Source organism: Corythoichthys intestinalis, chromosome 5, assembly GCF_030265065.1.
Source record: "Corythoichthys intestinalis isolate RoL2023-P3 chromosome 5, ASM3026506v1, whole genome shotgun sequence".
NCBI classification, from domain to species: domain Eukaryota; kingdom Metazoa; phylum Chordata; class Actinopteri; order Syngnathiformes; family Syngnathidae; genus Corythoichthys; species Corythoichthys intestinalis.
In genome coordinates this window covers 1,737,623-1,756,659 of record NC_080399.1, presented here as the reverse complement: position 1 = coordinate 1,756,659, position 19,037 = coordinate 1,737,623, and the positions used below count along the sequence as shown (strand labels likewise).

The 19,037-nt window shown below is 45.5% G+C and overlaps 1 protein-coding gene across 1 annotated transcript; it reads left to right on the top strand.

Moving 5' to 3' along the window:
• The first annotated feature begins 497 nt into the window (after nt 1-497).
• LOC130915678 (glucose-6-phosphate isomerase-like) lies at nt 498-18,987 on the top strand. Its single transcript, XM_057835657.1, has 17 exons — nt 498-758; nt 1,170-1,260; nt 3,403-3,591; nt 3,652-3,735; nt 3,804-3,950; nt 6,736-6,807; nt 6,873-6,917; nt 6,991-7,044; nt 7,123-7,183; nt 9,525-9,568; nt 9,639-9,791; nt 9,852-9,981; nt 12,246-12,322; nt 14,521-14,649; nt 14,717-14,792; nt 18,072-18,138; nt 18,215-18,987. The coding sequence occupies exons 1-17, from the start codon at nt 637-639 to the stop codon at nt 18,342-18,344; spliced, it is 1,671 nt and encodes a 556-aa protein (XP_057691640.1). The 5' UTR covers nt 498-636; the 3' UTR covers nt 18,345-18,987.
• The last annotated feature ends 50 nt before the right edge of the window (nt 18,988-19,037 follow it).

Here is a 19,037-nt window from a genome sequence, read left to right as displayed (position 1 = left end):
GAACCGGAATGGATTCGTTTACTCAAGTGAACGACAGATCCCGTCACTAGTTTATACATCCTCTCTTTGACTACCTTTTTTAAATAGTGATAAGCTGTCTTCGACTTTTGCTCCGCTCATTGGTCGAGACCTGAGTGGCGGGCGGGGTTTCCCGCTGTTCATTGGCTTGGACGTGAATAAGGCGGGCCTATATTCCCTCTTTTTCACCCTCCCTGCCTATAGTAGGAGAAACTGTTTTATACTCTGTATTTTTATAATATGCAGCTTTTAAAATGTGTTGAAAAATTGCCATATTGTTTGTAGTAATGTTCTGAAGGGGGGGGGGGGGAGTATATAGTAGGAGAAGGGGCGTTTATACACCGTCGCTTCCTGCCTTTTTCATTAATAGCAATAAGCAGTCCTCGCCTTTTTCGCCACTCATTGGTCGAGACCTGAGTGGCGGGCGGCTTTTCCCGCTCTTTATTGGCTGGGAAGTGGAGAAGGCGGGCCTAGACGCCCTCTTCTTGTCTCCCTCCCTCTGTATATAGTAACAAGTAGTCACAGGCCGTCTTGCTAAGTCGCTCTTGGTCTCCAGTCGAGCATCTCAAACGGGTATCTTGTAGCGTTGTCCTTCTCGTCCTCGTCCTGCTGTCCAACATGTCTCTCCTGAGCGGCGACCCCAACTTCCAGCGGCTCGACCAGTGGTACCGAGCCAATGGCGGAAGTCTGAAGATGAGAGACATGTTCGCCACCGAACCGGACCGCTTCCGTCACTTCAGGTGGGCAACGTCGAGCTCTCCGATGGCGGACACGTCCGCAGGTGCAAGCGAGACACTCTCGCTCGTCTCCTTGTGTCAGTCACAAGGTCACGTCCGCTTGCAGTCATCATAAATTTCGCATTTCCGCCCCTAAATCGCCTTTAGCGCCCATTTTCAAGCTAATATTAGCCGCGCTATCGTACGCACCTGCGGCCGGAATTGGGCGATTAATTATCATGACGTCACGATCGGGGCGACGTGCTCAGCTGCACGCTCTCCCCCGTTCTTACCTAATCGCTTCAAATCGTGCCAGCGTGACGTCACGGATGTGCTTCGACTTGCATCGACGTTGTTACCTAATGGTTTCAGATCATGCCGGTGTGATGTCATTGACGTGACGTCAAAAAATCACGAGAATTTTGTGTGAGACAGTGTGAAGGTGGAGACGGACGATGGCGACCTTCTGCTGGACTACTCCAAGAATCTCATCACCCAGGAAGTCATGTCCATGCTCATCGCCATGGTAACTATTGTCCAAAGTAACAAGAGGAAATTGGCAACATTTATTGTGAAAGGGGCCCGAGGCTGTGCAAGAATGTCGCAATTGTGCCGCGGAAGGTGTCGACACCAGTGCATCTTAACCCTTTCCTGAGCTCTCATTGGACGCGATTGACGGCGCTATATGTCCAATCCGTTTTGACTGAAATGAACGTTCATCCCAGTCTAAACAGGTTGGATGTCTACCGGCGTCAACGGCACTAAAAGATGAGCATTCACAGCCAGGCCTCACAGTTTTAAAATCTATCGATTGTGGGTCATTTCTAAGTTACTTCCTTTTTATTTTGGTAACTTTCTGTTGATTTTAGGGCATTTTCAAGTCACTTCCTGTTGATTTTGGGTAATTTTCCAGCTACTTCCTGTTGAATGTGGTCATTTCCTATTGATTTTTTACATACATGGACCACTTCCTGTTTATTTTTGTCTCTTCCTGTTGATTATGGGGCATTTTCAGGGGACTTCCTGTTGATTTAGATTATTTTCTTGGCTACTTCCTGTTTATTTTGGCTATTTCCTGTTGATTTTTGACACACAAGGATCACTTCCTGTTTATGTCACTTCCTGTTGATTTTGGGGGATTTTCAGGGCACTTCTCATTGATTTGAGGTAATTTTCCAGCTATTTCCTGTTTATTGTTGTCACTTCCTATTTATTTTGGTGCATTTTCAGGGCGCTTCCTGTTTATTTTGGTCATTTCCTTTTGATTTTTGACATATATGGATCACATCCTATTGATTTTGGGTCACTTCCTGTTGATATTTGACATACAAGGATCAGTTCCTGTTTATGTCACTTCCTGTTGATTTTCGGGCATTTTCCAGGCACTTCCTGTTGAATTTTGGTTAATTTTCCAGCTACTTTCTGTGTAGTGTGGTCACTTCCTGTTTATTGTCGTGCATTTTCAGGGCACTTCCTGTTGATTTTGGGTTATTTTTAGCTACTTCCTGTTTATTTTGGTTATTTCTTTCTGATTTTTGACATGTATGGATCACGTCCTGTTGATTTTGGGTCACTTCCTGTTGATTTTTGACATACAAGGATCACTTCCTGTTTATTTATGTCACTTCCTGTTGATTTTGGGGCATTTTCAGGGCACTTCCTGTTGATTTGGGTACTTTTTAAGCTACATCCTGTTTATTTTGGTTATTTCTTTCTGATTTTTGACATACATGGATCACTTCCTGTTTATTTTTGTCACTTACTGTTGATTTTGGGGCATTTTCTGGCCACTACCTATTGATTTGGGCTAATTGTCTAGCTACATCCTGTTTATTGTGGTCATTGCCCTTTGATTTTTGACATATGTGGATCACTTTCTGTTTATTTTGGGTCACTTCCTGTTGACTATTGACATATGTGGGTAACTTCCTGTTCGTTTGGGGTCATTTCATGTTAATTTAGGGGAATTTCCGTGCTACTTGTTGATTTAGGCTTATTTCTTGGTTATTACCCATTTATTTAACTAATTACCTGTCAATCATTGACATATCTGGATCACTTCCTGTTGATTTTGGGTCACTTCCTGTTGATTTTAGGTCATTTCCGGTCTCTTGTTTATTTAGCTCACTTCCTGTTGATTTAGGAGAATTTTCTGGCTACTTCTTGTTTATTGTGGTCATTGCCCTTTGATTTTGACATATGTGGATCACTTCCTGTTTATTTTGGGTCACTTCCTGTTGATTATTGACATATATGGGTCACTTCCTGTTCATTTTGGGTCATTTCATGTTGATTTAGGGGAATTTCCTAGCTACTTCCGGTTTGTTTTGGTCACTTTCTGTTAATTAGTGATGAATATGGATCACTTCCTATTCATTTTGGGTCACTTCTTGTAGATTTTAGGTCATATCTGGTCTCTCCTTGTTTATTTTGGTTACTTCCTGTTCATTTAGTGTAATTCCCGGGTACTTCCAGATTATTGTGGTCACTTCCTGTTGATTATAGGCCATTTCTGGTCTCTTCTTGTTTATTTGGGTCACTTCCTGTTTTTTGATATATTCAAATCAACAGGAAGTGACCCGTAAGTGCCCCAAAACCAATCGGAAGTGACCCAAAATCAACAATGAAATGACCCGTAAGTGAATTTGTGTCACATGACTTGCAATAGGCGGAGTCCAGAGGGGTGAAAGAAGCCCGGGAGAAGATGTTCAAAGGGGAGAAGATCAACTTCACGGAGGACCGCGCCGTGCTGCACGTGGCCCTGCGCAACCGCTCCAACGACCCCATCTTGGTGGACGGCAAAGACGTCATGCCGGAAGTCAACCGCGTGCTGGAAAAGATGAAAGTCTTCACGCAGGTTGGCGACAAGGAATTTTTTTCATTTAGCTATTTGACTTAACGAGAACAATTTTGGCAGAAAATCCGCAGCGGGCAGTGGAAAGGTTTCTCGGGAAAAAGCATCAGCCACGTGGTCAACATCGGCATCGGAGGTTCCGACCTGGTCAGGCTCGCCGCCGTCTACCACGGAAAAAAAGTAGTAGAAGAAGAGCTGACCTTCTTTGTCTTCAGGGTCCGCTGATGGTGACGGAGGCGTTGAAGGCGTACAGCCAGGGCGGCCCCGACGTCTGCTTCGTTTCCAACATCGACGGGACGCACCTGGCCAAAACGCTGGCGCAACTGGACCCGGAAACCACGCTCTTCGTCATTGCCTCCAAGGTCAGCTTTTTGTTCCTCCCAATTGAAGAGAGGCAGCAAGAACCAAAAGTGGTATTTGCCATGTGGCAAAATCCACTTTGCCATGTTGCATTTTTTTTGTCATGTGGCATTTTTTGGCAAAATGGATTTTGTCATGCGGCATTTTTTTGCCATCTGGCAAAATGGATTTTGCCATCATGTGGCAAAATAGATTTTGTCATGTGGATTTTTTTGCCTTGTGGAAAAATGGATTTTGCAATGTGGCAATTTTTTTTGCCATGTGGAAAAATGGATTTTGCAATGTGGCAATTTTTTTTTGCCATGTGGAAAAATGGATTTTGCAATGTGGCAATTTTTTTGCAATGTGAAAAAATGGATTATGCCATGTGGCAGTTTTTTGCCATCTGGCAAACTTTTTTTTGTTATGTGGCAAAATCTATTTTGCCATGTGGCATTTTTTTTGCCATCATGTGGCAAAATGGATTTTGCCATGTGGCAATTTTTTTTTGCCACGTGACATTTTTTTGCCATCATTTGGCAAAATGGATTTTGCCATGTGGCCGTCAATGGCATAGCCTGACTTGGGTGTCTGTTGAATGTGAATGCGCTCTAATGTAAAGTGTATGGTCAAAAATCACAGACACACGTTTTTTCTGCCATTTAAAATGAATGGGAAAATTTGGACATGCATAGTAGTCAATGGCATAGCCTGACTTGGGTGTCCGTTGAATGTCAATCCGCTGTAATGTACATTTTGGGTCACTTCCTATACAGTTTGTGTCATTTCCTGTTGATTTGGGGGATTTCCAGGTTACTTCCTGTACAGTTTGTGCCATTTCCTTTTGACTTGGGGGCATTTACAGGTTACTTCCTATACATTTTAGGTCACTTCCTGTACAGTTTGTGTCATTTCCTGTTGATTTGGGGGGATTTCCAGGTTACTTACTGTACATTTTGGGTCATTTCTTGTTGAATTTGGGTAACTTCCTGGCGATTTTGGGGCGTTTCCAGGTTACTTCATGTACATTTTTGGCCTTTTCTGAGTCATTACTATTGAATTTGGGTAACTTCCTGTTGATTTTGGGGTGATTCCAGGTTACTTCCTGTACATTTTTGGGCATTTCTGAGTCATTACTATTGAATTTGGGTAACTTCCTGTTGATTTTGGAGCACTTACAGGTTATTTCCTGTACATTTTAGGTCACTTAGTGTTGATTTTGGGTAACATCCTGTACCTTTTGGGGCATTTCTAGGTTACTCCCTATACATCTTGGGGCGCTTCCTGTACAGTTTGTGCCATTTCCTTTTGACTTGGGCGCATTTACAGGTTACTTCCTATACATTTTGGGTCACTTCCTGTACAGTTTGTGTCATAAGCTGTTGATTTGGGGGGATTTCCAGGTTACTTCCTGTACATTTCGGGTCATTTCCTGTAGAATTTGGGTAACTTCCTGTCGGTTTTGGGGCGTTTCCAGGTTAATTCCTGTACATTTTTGGTCATCTCTGAGTCATTACTATTGAATTTGGGTAACTTCCTGTTGATTTTGGAGCACTTACAGGTTTAGGTCCCTTAATGTTGATTTTGGGTAACTTCCTGTACATTTTGGGGCATTTCTAGGTTACTCCCTGTACATCGTGTGGCACTTCGTGTACAGTTTGTGTCATTTCCTTTTGACTTGGGGGCATTTACAGGTTACTTCCTATAGATTTTGGGTTACTTCCTGTACATTTCAGGTCATTTCCTGTTGAATTTGGGTAACTTCCTGTTGATTTTGGAGCACTTACAGGTTATTTCCTGTACATTTTAGGTCACTTAGTGTTGATTTTGGGTAACTTCCTGTACATTTTGGGGCATTTCTAGGTTACTCCCTATACATCTTGGGGCACTTCCTGTACAGTTTGTGCCATTTCCTTTTGACTTGGGGGCATTTACAGGTTACTTCCTATACATTTTAGGTCACTTCCTGTACAGTTTGTGTCATTTCCTGTTGATTTGGGGGGATTTCCAGGTTACTTCCTGTACATTTTGGGTCATTTCCTGTTGAATTTGGGTAATTTCCTGTTGATTTTGGGGCGTTTCCAGGTTACTTCATGTACATTTTTGGCCATTTCTGAGTCATTACTATTGAATTGGGTAACTTCCCGTTGATTTTGGAGTACTTACAGTTTATTTCCTGTACATTTTAGGTCACTCGCTGTTGATTTTCGGTAACATCCTGTACATTATGGGGTCAACTTCTGTTCTTTCTTAGGGCATCCTGGGGTCAATTCCTGACTATTTTTGGTGCAATTTTTGTAAGGTTTTTTTTTTTAAAAAAAAATTTGGGAAGTGGTCAAAAACTGATTTGAAAAAAGATTTGACCCTGCCTCAATAGGAAGCAACCCGGAAATGCCTCAAAATCAATAAGAAATGTGCCAAAATGCATAGGAAGTGACCCCAGAATGCCCTAAAATTAACAGCAGGTGACCCCAAATCAACATGAAATGACCTGAAAATGCCACAAAATTGACAGGAAGTGACCAATGGACAGGAAATGACCCAGAAATGCCCTATAAGCAACAGGAAATGATCCAAATCGTACACAAAGTGACCCCAAAATGCTCTAAAATCAACATGATGTGACTCCTAATCAACAAAAAGGACCTGTTAATGCCCCAAAATCAACAGGAAGTGACAAATGAACAGGAAGTGATTCGGAAATACTCCAAAATAAAGAGGAAGTGAAGTTTCTAGTTTTGATACTGACACTACTGGCCCATGCCTAGCGTGAACTGTCTAACAGTCATGTTATTTTTCGGCGTGCAGACGTTCACAACGCAGGAGACCATCACCAACGCCGAGTCCGCCCGGGATTGGTTCCTACGCGCCGCCAAGGACGTGAGTGCTTCTCCTTCTCCTTCCTCGTTCCCATCGCTCCCCGTCACCTCGCTGTGCTTTTTCAGAAAAGCGCCGTCGCCAAACACTTCGTGGCGCTCTCCACCAACGCCGTAAGTCGGACGACGTCGCCGAGAACAGATGGGATGACTCTGGTCTCATCTACGGTTTTGTTTTCGTCCTCAGGTCAAAGTCCAAGAATTCGGAATCGACACGGCCAACATGTTCGAGTTCTGGGACGTGCGTACCGCGCTCGGCGTTAGCGTGCCTGTTTATTAGCCACGCGTGTGCGCTTACGCCGTGTCGTGTCATCCGCAGTGGGTCGGAGGTCGTTACTCGCTGTGGTCCGCCATCGGGCTTTCCATCGCGCTGCACATCGGTAAGGCTGTGCATACGTACATAGGGCCAGATGCCCAATGCGCGTTATCACTCGTCGACCATATTGCGTCAGGGCCTTTGGTCAACTATTAACCAGTCACTTTAAGATAGGTCTGAATTGCTCCATCTTAAACTGGCTTGCTTTTTCGTAAACTTCATGTGTGTTCAATGAACTGCATACTTTTTTTAGTCTGTGGATTCAACTAAAACCTTTGGTCACTTTTTGTTTATTTTGTGACTTTTAAGGAGTATTTTCTGTTGATTTTGGGGGCATTTACAGGTCACTTCCTGTTCATTTGGGGACATTCTTGAGTCATTTCTTTTTCAGTAAACCAAAATCGACAGGATGTGACCTGTAAATGCCCACAAAATCAACAGGAAGTCACCAAGGGCTTTTGGACATTTCAGGGTGGCTTCACAAAATCAACAGGAAGTGACATGTAATTGCCCCAACATCAAATGGAAGTGACCCGGGAACACCCCCCCTTAAAAAAGTCAATAGAAAGTGAACTGGGAACCCCCCATCACCCAAAAAAATGTCAACCGGAGGTGACCTGGTAGTGCCCCCCCCAAAAAAAAATCAACAGGAAGTGACCCGGGAATGCCCGCCCCCCCCCCCCCCCCCCCAAAAAAAAGTCAACGGGAAGATACCAACGAAGTCCACCACCTCAAAAGAAAGTGTCCCGGGAATGCCCCCCCCCCCAAAAAAAAAGTCAACAGGTAGTGTCCCAGGAATGCCCCCGACCCCCCTCAAAAATAAGTCATAAGGAAGTGACCCGGGAACGCACCCACCAAATAGTCAACAGGATGTGACCTTGGAATGCTCCCCCTACCAAAAAGTCAAAAAGAAGTGACCTGGGAACGCCCTCAAAAAAATAAAACAACAGGAAGTGACCTGGGAACACCCCCCACCAAACAACAAGGCAACAGGAAGTGACCCGGGAATGCCCCCCCACCCCAAAAAAGGCAACAGGAAGTGACCTGGGAACACCCCCCACCAAACAACAAGGCAACAGGAAGTGACCCGGGAATGCCCCCCCACCCCAAAAAAGGCAACAGGAAGTGACCTGGGAACGCCCCCCCAGCGAAAGTTAACAGGAAGTGACCTTGGAACGCCCCCCCCTACCAAAAAGTCAAAAGGAAGTGACCTGGGAATGCCCTCCAGAAAAACAACAGGAAGTGAACCGGGAACATCCCCCCGCACCAAAAACTCAACAGGAAGTGATCCAGGAATGCACCCCTGCCCACCCTTGGAACGCCCCCCCCCAAAAAAAATCAACAGGAAGTGACCCGTGAATCCCCCCCCCCCGAAAAATGTCAACAGGAAGTGACCTGGGAATGCCCTCCAAAAAAAACCAACAGGAAGTGACCTGGGAACGCCCCCCACCAAACAACAAGGCAACAGGAAGTGACCTGGGAACGCCCCTCCACCAAACAACAAGGCAACAGGAAGTGACCCGGGAATGCCCCCCCACCCCAAAAAAGGCAACAGGAAGTGACCTGGGAACGCCCCCCCAGCGAAAGTTAATGGGAATGCCCTCCAAAAAAACAACAGGAAGTGAACCGGGAACATCCCCAGCACCAAAAACTCAACAGGAAGTGTTCCAGGAACGCACCCCTGCCCTCCCCCCCGGAACACCCCCCCCCCCAAAAAAAAAAAAAATCAACAGGAAGTGACCTGGGAACGCCCCCCGAAATAACAAGCCAACAGGAAGTGACCTGTGAATGCCCCCCCTGAAAAAAGTCAACTGGAAGTGAGCCGGGAACGCCCCTTACTCACAAAAAAGTCAACAGGAAGTGACCTGGGACCCCCCCCCCCCCCCAAAAAAAAGTCAACGGGAAGTGACCTGGGAACGCCCCCCGAAATAACAAGCCAACAGGAAGTGACCTGTGAATGCCCCCCCCCCCCGAAAAAAAGTCAATTGGAAGTGAGCCAGGAACGCCCCTTACTCACAAAAAGGTCAACAGGAAGTGACCTGGGAACCCCCCCCCCCCAAAAATCAACAGCAAGTGACCTGGGAACGCCCCCGAAATAACAAGCCAACAGGAAGTGACCTGTGAATGCCCCCCCCTGGAAAAAAAGTCAACTGGAAGTGAGCTGGGAACGCCCCTTACTCACAAAAAGGTCAACAGGAAGTGACCTGGGGACCCCCCCCCCAAAAAAAAAGTCAACAGGAATTGACCCAGGAACGCTCCCCTAAAAAAAGTCAACGGGTAGTGACTGGGACACCCCCCCAAAAAAAAAAAAAAAAAAAGTCAACAGGAAGTGACTCGGGAATGCCGGCAAAAAATAATGTTCAAGTTCAGTATCCTCGTGACGAAATGTCCGTTTGTCGTTTCAGGCTTCGACAACTTCGAGCGACTTTTGAGCGGCGCCCACTTTATGGTAAAAGCGGAAGACGACGACTAGCGACAATGCGGCGACGGCGGCGATAACCGAGGGTTGTTTGTTCCAGGATAAACACTTTGAGAGCGCTCCTCTGGCCCAAAACCTTCCGGCGCTGCTGGCTCTGCTGGGCGTGTGGTACGGCAACTTCTTCCAGGCCGAGACGCACGCCATGCTGCCCTACGACCAGTACATGCATCGCTTCGCCGCCTACTTCCAGCAGGTACGTCGACGGTGGCGTTGGCGGGCGCTCTTATATAAATTGCGCCACATGCGTCCTCAGGGGGACATGGAGTCCAACGGGAAGTACGTGACCAAGGACGGAAGTCGCGTGGACTACCACACGGGGCCCATCGTGTGGGGAGAGCCCGGAACCAACGGACAGCACGCCTTCTACCAGCTCATACATCAAGGTTAGCTTTAGCTTGAACATATTACAAGCTAGAAATGCCATTTTTGGAGGCTCTTCAATGACTCACTTCCTGTTCAGTCGCTTACTATACATTTCCAGCTCACTTCCTGTGTGTTAGGGGCACTTACAGGTCACTTTCTATTGATTTTTGGGGCTTTTCCGGGTAACTTCCTGATCATTTTTGGTCACTTCCTGTAGATTAAGAGCATTCCCGAGTCACTTCCTGTTGATTTTGGGTCCCCTTCTTGTTGATTTTAGGGCATTTCCAGGTCACTTCCTGTTGGTTTTAGGGAATTTACAAGTCACTTCCGGTTGATATTTGGGGGCTTATCCGGGTAACTTCCTGTTCATTTTTGTTCACTTCCTATAGATTAAGGGCATTCCCGAGTCACTTCCTGTTGGTTTTGGGGCATTTACAGGTCACTCCCCATTGATTGTGGGTCACTTCCTGTTGATTTTAAGGCATTCCCGAGTCATTTCCTGTTGATTTTAGGGCATTTCCAGGTCACTTCCTGTTGGTTTTAGGGCATTTACAAGTCACTTCTGGTTGATATTTGGGGGCTTGATCCGGGTAACTTCCTGTTCACTTTTGGTCACTTCCTCTAGATTTAGGGCATTCTCGAGCCACTTCCTGTTTATTTTGGGGCGTTTCCGGGTGACTTTGTATAAGTTGTAGGGCACTTACGGGTCACTTTCTATTTTGGGTAACTTCCTGTTGATTTTGGACAACTTACGGGTCACTTGCTTCTGATTTTGGGGAATTTACGGGTCACTTCCTGCCGATATTTGGAGGCATGTCTGGGTAACTTCCTGTTGCTTTTCGGTCACCTTCTTGTTGATTTTGGGGAATATACGGGTCACTTCCTGGTGATATTTGGGTTCTTATTCAGGTAACTTCCTGTTGATTTTGGGGCACTTACTGGTCACTTTCTATGTCTTTTGGGTCACTTTTGATTTTTGGGTCACATTATTGTTGATTTTGGAGCATTTCCGGGCCACTTCCCGATTTTTGTTGTTCGATTTGTTTCCTGATGTAAATATGCCAAAAACCGGGAAAACTTCCTGTTGATTTGAGGACATTCCCGGGTCACTTCCTGTTGATATTTGGGCACTTATCTGGATAACTTCCTGTTGACTTTGGGTCACTTCCTCTAGATTGTATAGCATTTCTGAGTGACTGCTGTTAATTTGGGGTTGCTGATGAGTTTGGATCATTGCTACTCATTTTAGGGTATTCCCAAGTCACTTCCTGTTGATTTTGGAGCATTTCCGGGTCACTTCCTGTTAGGGGCACTTACATGTCACTTTCTTTTGATTTTGGTTCACTTCCTGTAGATTGTAGGGCATTCCTGGGTCACTTCTGTTGATTTTGGATCCATTTCTAGTGATGTTAGCGCATTACCAAGTCATTTCCTGTTTATTTTGGGCATTTCTGGGTCACTTCCTCTTTGTTAGGGGCACTTACAGGTCTTTTGATTTTTGGATCACTTCCTGTAGATTTTGGGGCAGTTCTCAGTCACTTTATGTTGATAATGTTGATGTTTTTAATGTCAATGGCAGGCAATTGGTCAATTTTGGGCCACTTTCTGTAAATTTTAGGGTTGTCTGGGGTCACTTCCTGTACATTTTTTAGCATTTTCTGTTGATTTTTGGGCATTAACAGGTCACCTCCTGTTAGTTTTGGGTAACTTTCTGATGATTTTGGGGCACGCCTGGCTCACTTGCTTTATATGATAAGGCATTTATGGGTCACTTGTTGATTTTATTCACTTCCAGTCGATTTTGTGGCATTCATAGTCACTTCCTTTTGATAATGGGTCATTTCTGTGTAATTTCCTGTGTATTTTTGTCACGTCCTGTAATTATCGGGCATTTTTAGGTTACTTCCTGTCGATTTTGTGACTCTTTTGACTTTGGGTGATTTCTGGGTAACTTCCTGTGTATTTTGTTGATTTTAGGGCATCCCTGCCTGTACATTTTGTAACATTTTCGGTTGGTGAGAGCATTTTCGGGGAACTTTCTGTTGATTTTGGGTCATTTTCTGATGTTTTTGGGGCATTTACTGGGCCTCTATTGTACATTTGTGTGAATGATGTCAATTTGACAAGAACTATAGAACAAGTAACACTTCTTTCCAAAAAGAAAAAAACCCTTTTTGCCATTGTCGGCGCTAGAAATAACATTTCCCCGTCAAAATGGGTTGGACATGTAGCGCCGTCAATGGCAGCCAATGAGTTCAATGAATGTTGGTTTTGTCGTTTGCAGGCACCCGCATGATTCCCGCGGACTTCCTCATTCCGGCGCAGTCGCAAAATCCCATCAGGAACAACCTGCACCACAAGGTCAGCGCCGCTTCAACGGGAGTCGAGCACGCAAAACAAACCCCGCGTTATCGGCTGCTTTTGTCGTTTTTCTTTGGCCAGAAAAGCAAACGGGAAAGAAAAGGCTTATTAGCTCACGTCCGCTGAGCAAAGGGCAAAGGTCGTGGCTTTTTAGACGGCCGCGTTTGCTTTTAAAATCTGACGCGGATTGTTCCGAGAGAAGAATAACTAGAAAATGCGATTGCTTTCTTGGAGAAATTGCGTGGGGTTGCTTGCTACACTGGTGAACTTTAGTAGGTCACTTCCTGTTGATTTCTGGGGGCATTCACGGGTCACTTCCTGTTGATTTTGTGAAGTCACCCTGAAATGGCCCAAAAGCCCTCTGTCACTTCCCTTGTATGTCGGTCACTTCCTGTTGATTTTGGGGAATTTATGAATCACTTCCTGTTGGATTTTTGGTGGCATTCCCGGGTGACTTAGTGTTTATTTTGGGGCAGTTACATGTCACTCCCTGTTGGGTTTTTTTTTGTGGGGGGGGGCATTCCCGGGTCATTTTCTGTTGATTTTTTTGGAGCATTCTCGGGTCACTTCCTGTTTTTGTGATGTTACCCTGAAATGCCCCAAAAGCTCTCTGTCACTTCCTGTTTATGTTGGGCCATTCCCGGGCCACTTCCTGTTGATTTTGTGAAGTCACCCTAAAATGCCCCTAAGCCCTCTGTCACTTCCTGTGTATGTTGGGGCATACTCAGGTCACTTCCTGTTTATTTTGGGGCAGTTACATGTCACTTCCTGTTGAATTTTGGGGAATTCACGGGTCACTTCCTGTTGATTTTTAGGAGCATTCTCAGGTCACTTCCTGTTTTTGGTGGGCCATTCCCGGGTCACTTCCTGTTAATTTTGATAAGTCAACCTGAAATGTCCCAAAAGCCCTCTGTCACTTCCTGTTCATCTTGGGGCATACCCAGGTCACTTCCTATTTATTTTGGGGAAGTTACATGTCATTTCCTGTTGATTTTTGGGGGGCATTCCTGGGTCACTTCCTGTTGATTTTGTGAAGTCATCCAGAAATGGCCCAGAAACCCTTCGTCACTTCCTGTGTATGCCATGTAATTGACAGGTCACTTCCTGTTGGATTTTTGGTGGCATTCCCGGGTCACTTCGTGTTTATTTTGGGGCAGTTACATGTCACTTCCTGTTGAATTTTGGGAGCATTCGCAGGTCTGTTTTTGTGAAGTTACCCTGAAATGCCCAAAAGCTCTCTCACTTCCTGTTCATGTTGGGGCATTCTCGGGTCACTTCCTGTTGATTTTTGGGGGCATTCCTGGGTCATTTCCTTGTTGACTTCAGGGCAACCCCGGGTCACTTCCTGTTGATTTTGTGAAGTCACTCTGAAATGCCCCAAAAGCTCTGTCAATTCCTGTTTGTGGTGGGCCATTCCCAGGTCACTTCCTGTTTATTTTGGGGGGCATTCCCGGATCATTTCCTGTTGGATTTTTGGTGGCACTCCCGGTTCAATCAGTGTTTATTTTGGGGCAGTTACTTGTCACTTCCTGTTGAATTTTGAGAGCATTCACAGGTCACCTCCTGTTGATTTTGTGAAGTCACCCAAAAATGCCCCAAAAGCCATTCGTCACTTCCTGTTTTTGTTTGGGCATTCACGGGTCACTTCCTGTTTGATTTTTGGGGGCCATTCCCGAGTCACTTCCTGTTGATTTTGTGATGTCACCCTTCGTCACTTCCTGTGTATGTCGGGGCATTTAAAGGTCACTTCCTATTGGATTTCTGGTGGCATTCCCTGGTCACTTTGTTTTTATTTTTGGGCAGTTACATGTCACTTCCTGTTGATTTTTGGGAGCGTTCTCAGGTCACTTCTTGTTGATTTTGTGAAGTTTTTGTGGCCCAAAAACCCTCGGTCCCTTCCTGTTCATGTTGGGGCATTTACAGGCCACTTCCTGTTGATTTCAGGATATGACCTAGTAATGCCCCAAAATTGATAAGAAGTCCCCTAAAATCACCAAGACTGTAAATGCCCCAAAATCAACAGGAAGTGACCCAAAACCAACTGGAAGCAACTTGTATATGCTTCAAAATAAATAGGAAGTGACCTAAAATAAAAAGGAAGTGATCCACAAGAGTTCAAGGACAAGGGCAAGCCTCTCCACGTATTTTTATTTTTTTTTCCCCGTCACAAATTAAATCCTATGTTCTAACTTTTTTAGATCCTATGCGCCAACTTCCTGGCTCAGACCGAAGCTCTGATGAAAGGCAAAACCTCAGCGGAGGCTCGCCAGGAGCTTCAGGGCGCCGGCTTGTCGGGAGAAGCCCTGGACAAACTTCTTCCTCACAAGGTAGCGCGCATGCACACACAAAGTTGAGGGCCTCTCCAGAACTGTCTGAGCAACTTTTATTTTGAAGGTCTTTGAGGGGAACAAGCCCAGCAACTCCATCGTCTTCAAGAAGCTGACACCCTTCATGCTGGGAGCGCTCATAGGTCAGTGGCAACACATCATTGCTAGATGTTGAAGTCCATTTAAAGAGGGAGGGACGTTTACTAGTGATAAACTCCTTTTCAATTCATGGCAGAAGCATTTAAAGATCTTTTATTGCCCCTACCAACATGGCCGCCCTGAGGCCACGTTCCCATCAGTAAATGTATTGACATGAATCCAATCATAACTGGCCTTTTTCTGAACAAAAGATGATTTGATCAATGTGAAAGCATTTGCTGTTTACTCTTTGGCTGCCATTGACGTTAATAGACGTCCAATCCATTTGAATATCAACATGCCCCGAGATCCACAGAAAGTGACCTGCGAATGTCTCGAGATCCATAGGAAGTGACCCAAAAATTCTTCAATATCCACAGTGACCTGTGCATGACCCGAGATCCACAGGAAGTAACACAAAATCAACAGGTGACCCAAAAATGGCCCAAGATCCACAGGAAGTGACCCGTTGTTGCCCCAAAATCAACAGGAAGTGACACAAAATCAACAGGTGGCCCAAAAAAGCACCAACATCAAACAGGAAGTGACCCGGATATGACCTAAGATCAACAGAAAGTGACCCGAGATCCACAGAAAGTGACCCGTGAATGCCCCGAGATCCACAGAAAGTGACCCGTGAATGCCCCGAGATCCACAGGAAGTGACCCGTGAATGCCCCGAGATCCACAGGAAGTGACACGTGAATGCCCCGAGATCCACAGGAAGTGACACAAAATCAACAGGTGACCCAAAAAATGCCCCAAAATCAAGAGGAAGTGACTCGTGAATGCCTAAGAGCCACAGGAAGTGACACAAAATCAACAAGTGACCCATGAATGCCCCAAGATCCACAGGAAGTGACCCCAAATCAACAGGAAGTGACCCATGAATGCTCCAAGATCAACAGGTGAACCAAAAAAGCTCCAAAATAAATAGGACGTGACACGTGAATGCCCCAAGATCCACGGGAAGTGACACAAAATCAACAGGTGACCCAAAAAAATCCCCGAAAATCAACAGGAAGTGACCCACGATTGCCCCGAGGTCCACCGGAAGTGACACAAAATCAACAAGTGACCCATAAATGCCCCAAGATCCACAGGAAGTGACCCCAAATCAACAGGAAGTGACCCATGAGCGCTCCGAGATAAACAGGTGAACCAAAAAAGCTCCAAAATAAATAGGAAGTGACACGTGAATGCCCCAAAATCCACGGGAAATGACACAAAATCAACAAGTGACCCAAAAAATCCCCGAAATCAACAGGAAGTGACCCACGATTGCCCCGAGATCCTCAGGAAGTGACCTGAGAATGCCCCAAGATCCACAGGAAGTGACGCAAAATCAACAGGTGACCCAAAAAAGCACCAAAATCATACAGGAAGTGACCCACCCGATTGTCCCAAAATCCACAGGAAGTGACCCAAAATCAACAGTTGACCCAAAAAATGCCCCAAAATCAACAGAAAATGACCCGTGAATGCCCCAAGATCCACAGGAAAGTTCCAAAACCACTAGATGATCCAAAAAAAATGCCCCAAAATCAACAGGTAGTGACCCATTATTGCCCCAAGATCTACAGGAAGTGCCCCAAAATCAACAGTAAATGATGTGGGAAGGCCCCCAAAGACAACAGGAAGTGACCTATAAATGCCCTAAAAACAGGTCTTATCCGGGTCACTTCCTAAGATCAACAGAAAGTGACCCAAAATCAACAGGAAGTGACCCGTGAATGCCCCGAGATCCACAGGAAGTGACACAAAATCAACAGGTGACCCAAAAAATGCCCCAAAATCAAGAGGAAGTGACTCGTGAATACCTAAGATCCACAGGAAGTCACACAAAATCAACAAGTGACCCATGAATGCCCCAAGATCCACAGGAAGGGACCCCAAATCAACAGGAAGTGACCCATGAATGCTCCAAGATCAACAGGTGAACCAAAAAAGCTCCAAAATCAACAGGTAGTGACCCTTTAATGCTCCAAGATCCACGGGAAGTGACACAAAATCAACAGGTGACACAAAAAATCCCCGAAAATCAACAGGAAGTGACCCATGATTGCCCCGAGATCCACAGGAAGTAACCTGAAAATTCCCCGAGATCCACAGGAAGTGACGCAAAATCAACAGGTGACCCAAAACACCAAAATCATACAGGAAGTGACCCCCCCCGATTGCCCCAAAATCATACAGGAAGTGACCCCCCCCGATTGCCCCAAAATCATACAGGAAGTGATCCCCCCCCCGATTGCCCCAAAATCATACAGGAAGTGATCCCCCCCCCGATTGCCCCAAAATCATACAGGAAGTGACCCCCCCCCCGATTGCCCCAAAATCATACAGGAAGTGACCCAAAACCACTAGGTGACCCAAAAAATGCCACAAAATCAACAGGTAGTGACCCAAAATCAACAGTAAGTGATGTGGGAAGGCCCCCAAAGACAACAGGAAGTGACCTATAAATGCCCTAAAAACAGGAAGTGACCCGGATATGACCTAAGATCAACAGGAAGTGACCCAAAATCAACAGGAAGTGACCCATGAATGCCCCGAGATCCACAGGTGGTGACACAAAATCAATAGGAAGTGACCCGTGAATGCCCCAAAATCTACAGGAAGTTGCACAAAATCAACAGCTGATCCTAAAATGCCCCAAGAGCCACAGGAAGTAATCCGTGAAAGCCCCCAAGATTCACAGGAAGTGATACAAAATCAACAAGTGACCCAAAAATGCCCCGAGATCCACAGGACGTGACCCGGGAATGCCCCAAAATCAACAGGAAGTGATACAAAATCAACAGGTGACCAAAAAGTCTACTAGTAACAAACCTATATCAATTCACGACACAAGAATGTTTGGACGTCTATCATCGTCAATGGCACAGAAAGACCCACCGATTAAATCGGAACGAATTGAGTTATGCGTTGCTATTTTCAATGCCTCTCATTCATTACTCACGTACAGTTAATCAGCTAGCTATTGAGGAGATAGTGACATCTTTAGGCCAATTGGTGTTACTACAACAGCATCAGGAATCACATCAATGAAGCAACTGTGCAAATAGGGCTCCATCTGCTGGCCAAAATGCACACTTCAACATCACAATAGCGATAATGACCATACACATCATTTAGGAAAAAGTTATATATCCTTTTTGGGCGATTATATATCCTACAGAACTAGCCCCGCCTCCTGACTCTTCATGACTTTGACAGTGGCGGCTAACGTAGCATTAGCTGAGCTTTAACAAGCACCAAGCTTATTTTTTTGTGCATCTTCAGCCATGTACGAGCACAAGATCTTCGTGCAGGGTGTCATCTGGGGTGTCAACAGCTACGACCAATGGGGGTGAGTCGACTTAACCTCATTTTCCGGGCGGGTTCGGGGGGTGACGGAGCCTTCCGACATGTTTCTCTATCCCTAGCGTGGAGCTGGGCAAGCAGCTAGCCAAGAAGATCGAGCCGGAGCTGCGTGACGAAGTCCCCGCCGAGGTTTCCTCACACGACTCGTCCACCAACGGGCTCATCAATTTCCTCAAGACAAATTTTGCCTAATAACGTCCGCGTCTTCCTGTCGTCCGCTTGTCAAAATAAAAGCGCGCAAGGACGCTTTAAAGGTGCTATGAAATGCTACAACAAGCGACTTTAAATTGATACCAGAACATATTTTGGACAGAAAAGGCTTCCTAACGAAAGTAGATCCTAATTAGTCTTTGCTGCCGAGGCCCCGCCCACTAAAAAATCTCCATACAGAAGATGAGTTGCTAGTATGCCATCCATAGGTACGCGATTCTCTTCTTGCTGTGTGACTGTTCTGTTAGCTAATGCTAAAAAGCTAGACATGATTATGCAATTCTGGTTGTGATGTCACAAAGTGGGCGTTCCCAGATCCATTATTTTGATGAGGAAAAACTATTAAATGCTTAAAAAAGGCTACATTTTAGTGCCAAATTAATTTTTAAAATAGACTGCAATAATGTCATTTTTTGACACGCTGCCATTTCATTGCACCTTTAACTCGTCGGCCGCCATCGACGGCGCTAGACGTCCGATCCATTTTGACCGGGTGAGCTGAAGCGATCGCCGCCGACCCCTCTGGTCAAATTACATCGGACGTCTGGCGCTGTTAATGGCTGTGAAACGTGATTGCGCAATGCTAGCTGTCCCAGTTCAAATAAATGTATTTGATGTCACTCAATGGCAATGAATGAGTTAATGGCCTGCATACATGTACACTGTAAAAGTTAA

What these genes read in the sequence shown, in the direction of transcription:
- LOC130915678 (XM_057835657.1), top strand. Translation starts at nt 637, where the DNA reads ATGTCTCTCCTGAGCGGCGACCCCAACTTCCAGCGGCTCGACCAGTGG. An exon ending in CTACCAGCTCATACATCAAG is followed by an intron (nt 9,982 to 12,245) that starts GTTAGCTTTAGC and finishes TGTCGTTTGCAG; the next exon opens with GCACCCGCATGATTCCCGCG. An exon ending in AACAGCTACGACCAATGGGG is followed by an intron (nt 18,139 to 18,214) that starts GTGAGTCGACTT and finishes CTCTATCCCTAG; the next exon opens with CGTGGAGCTGGGCAAGCAGC.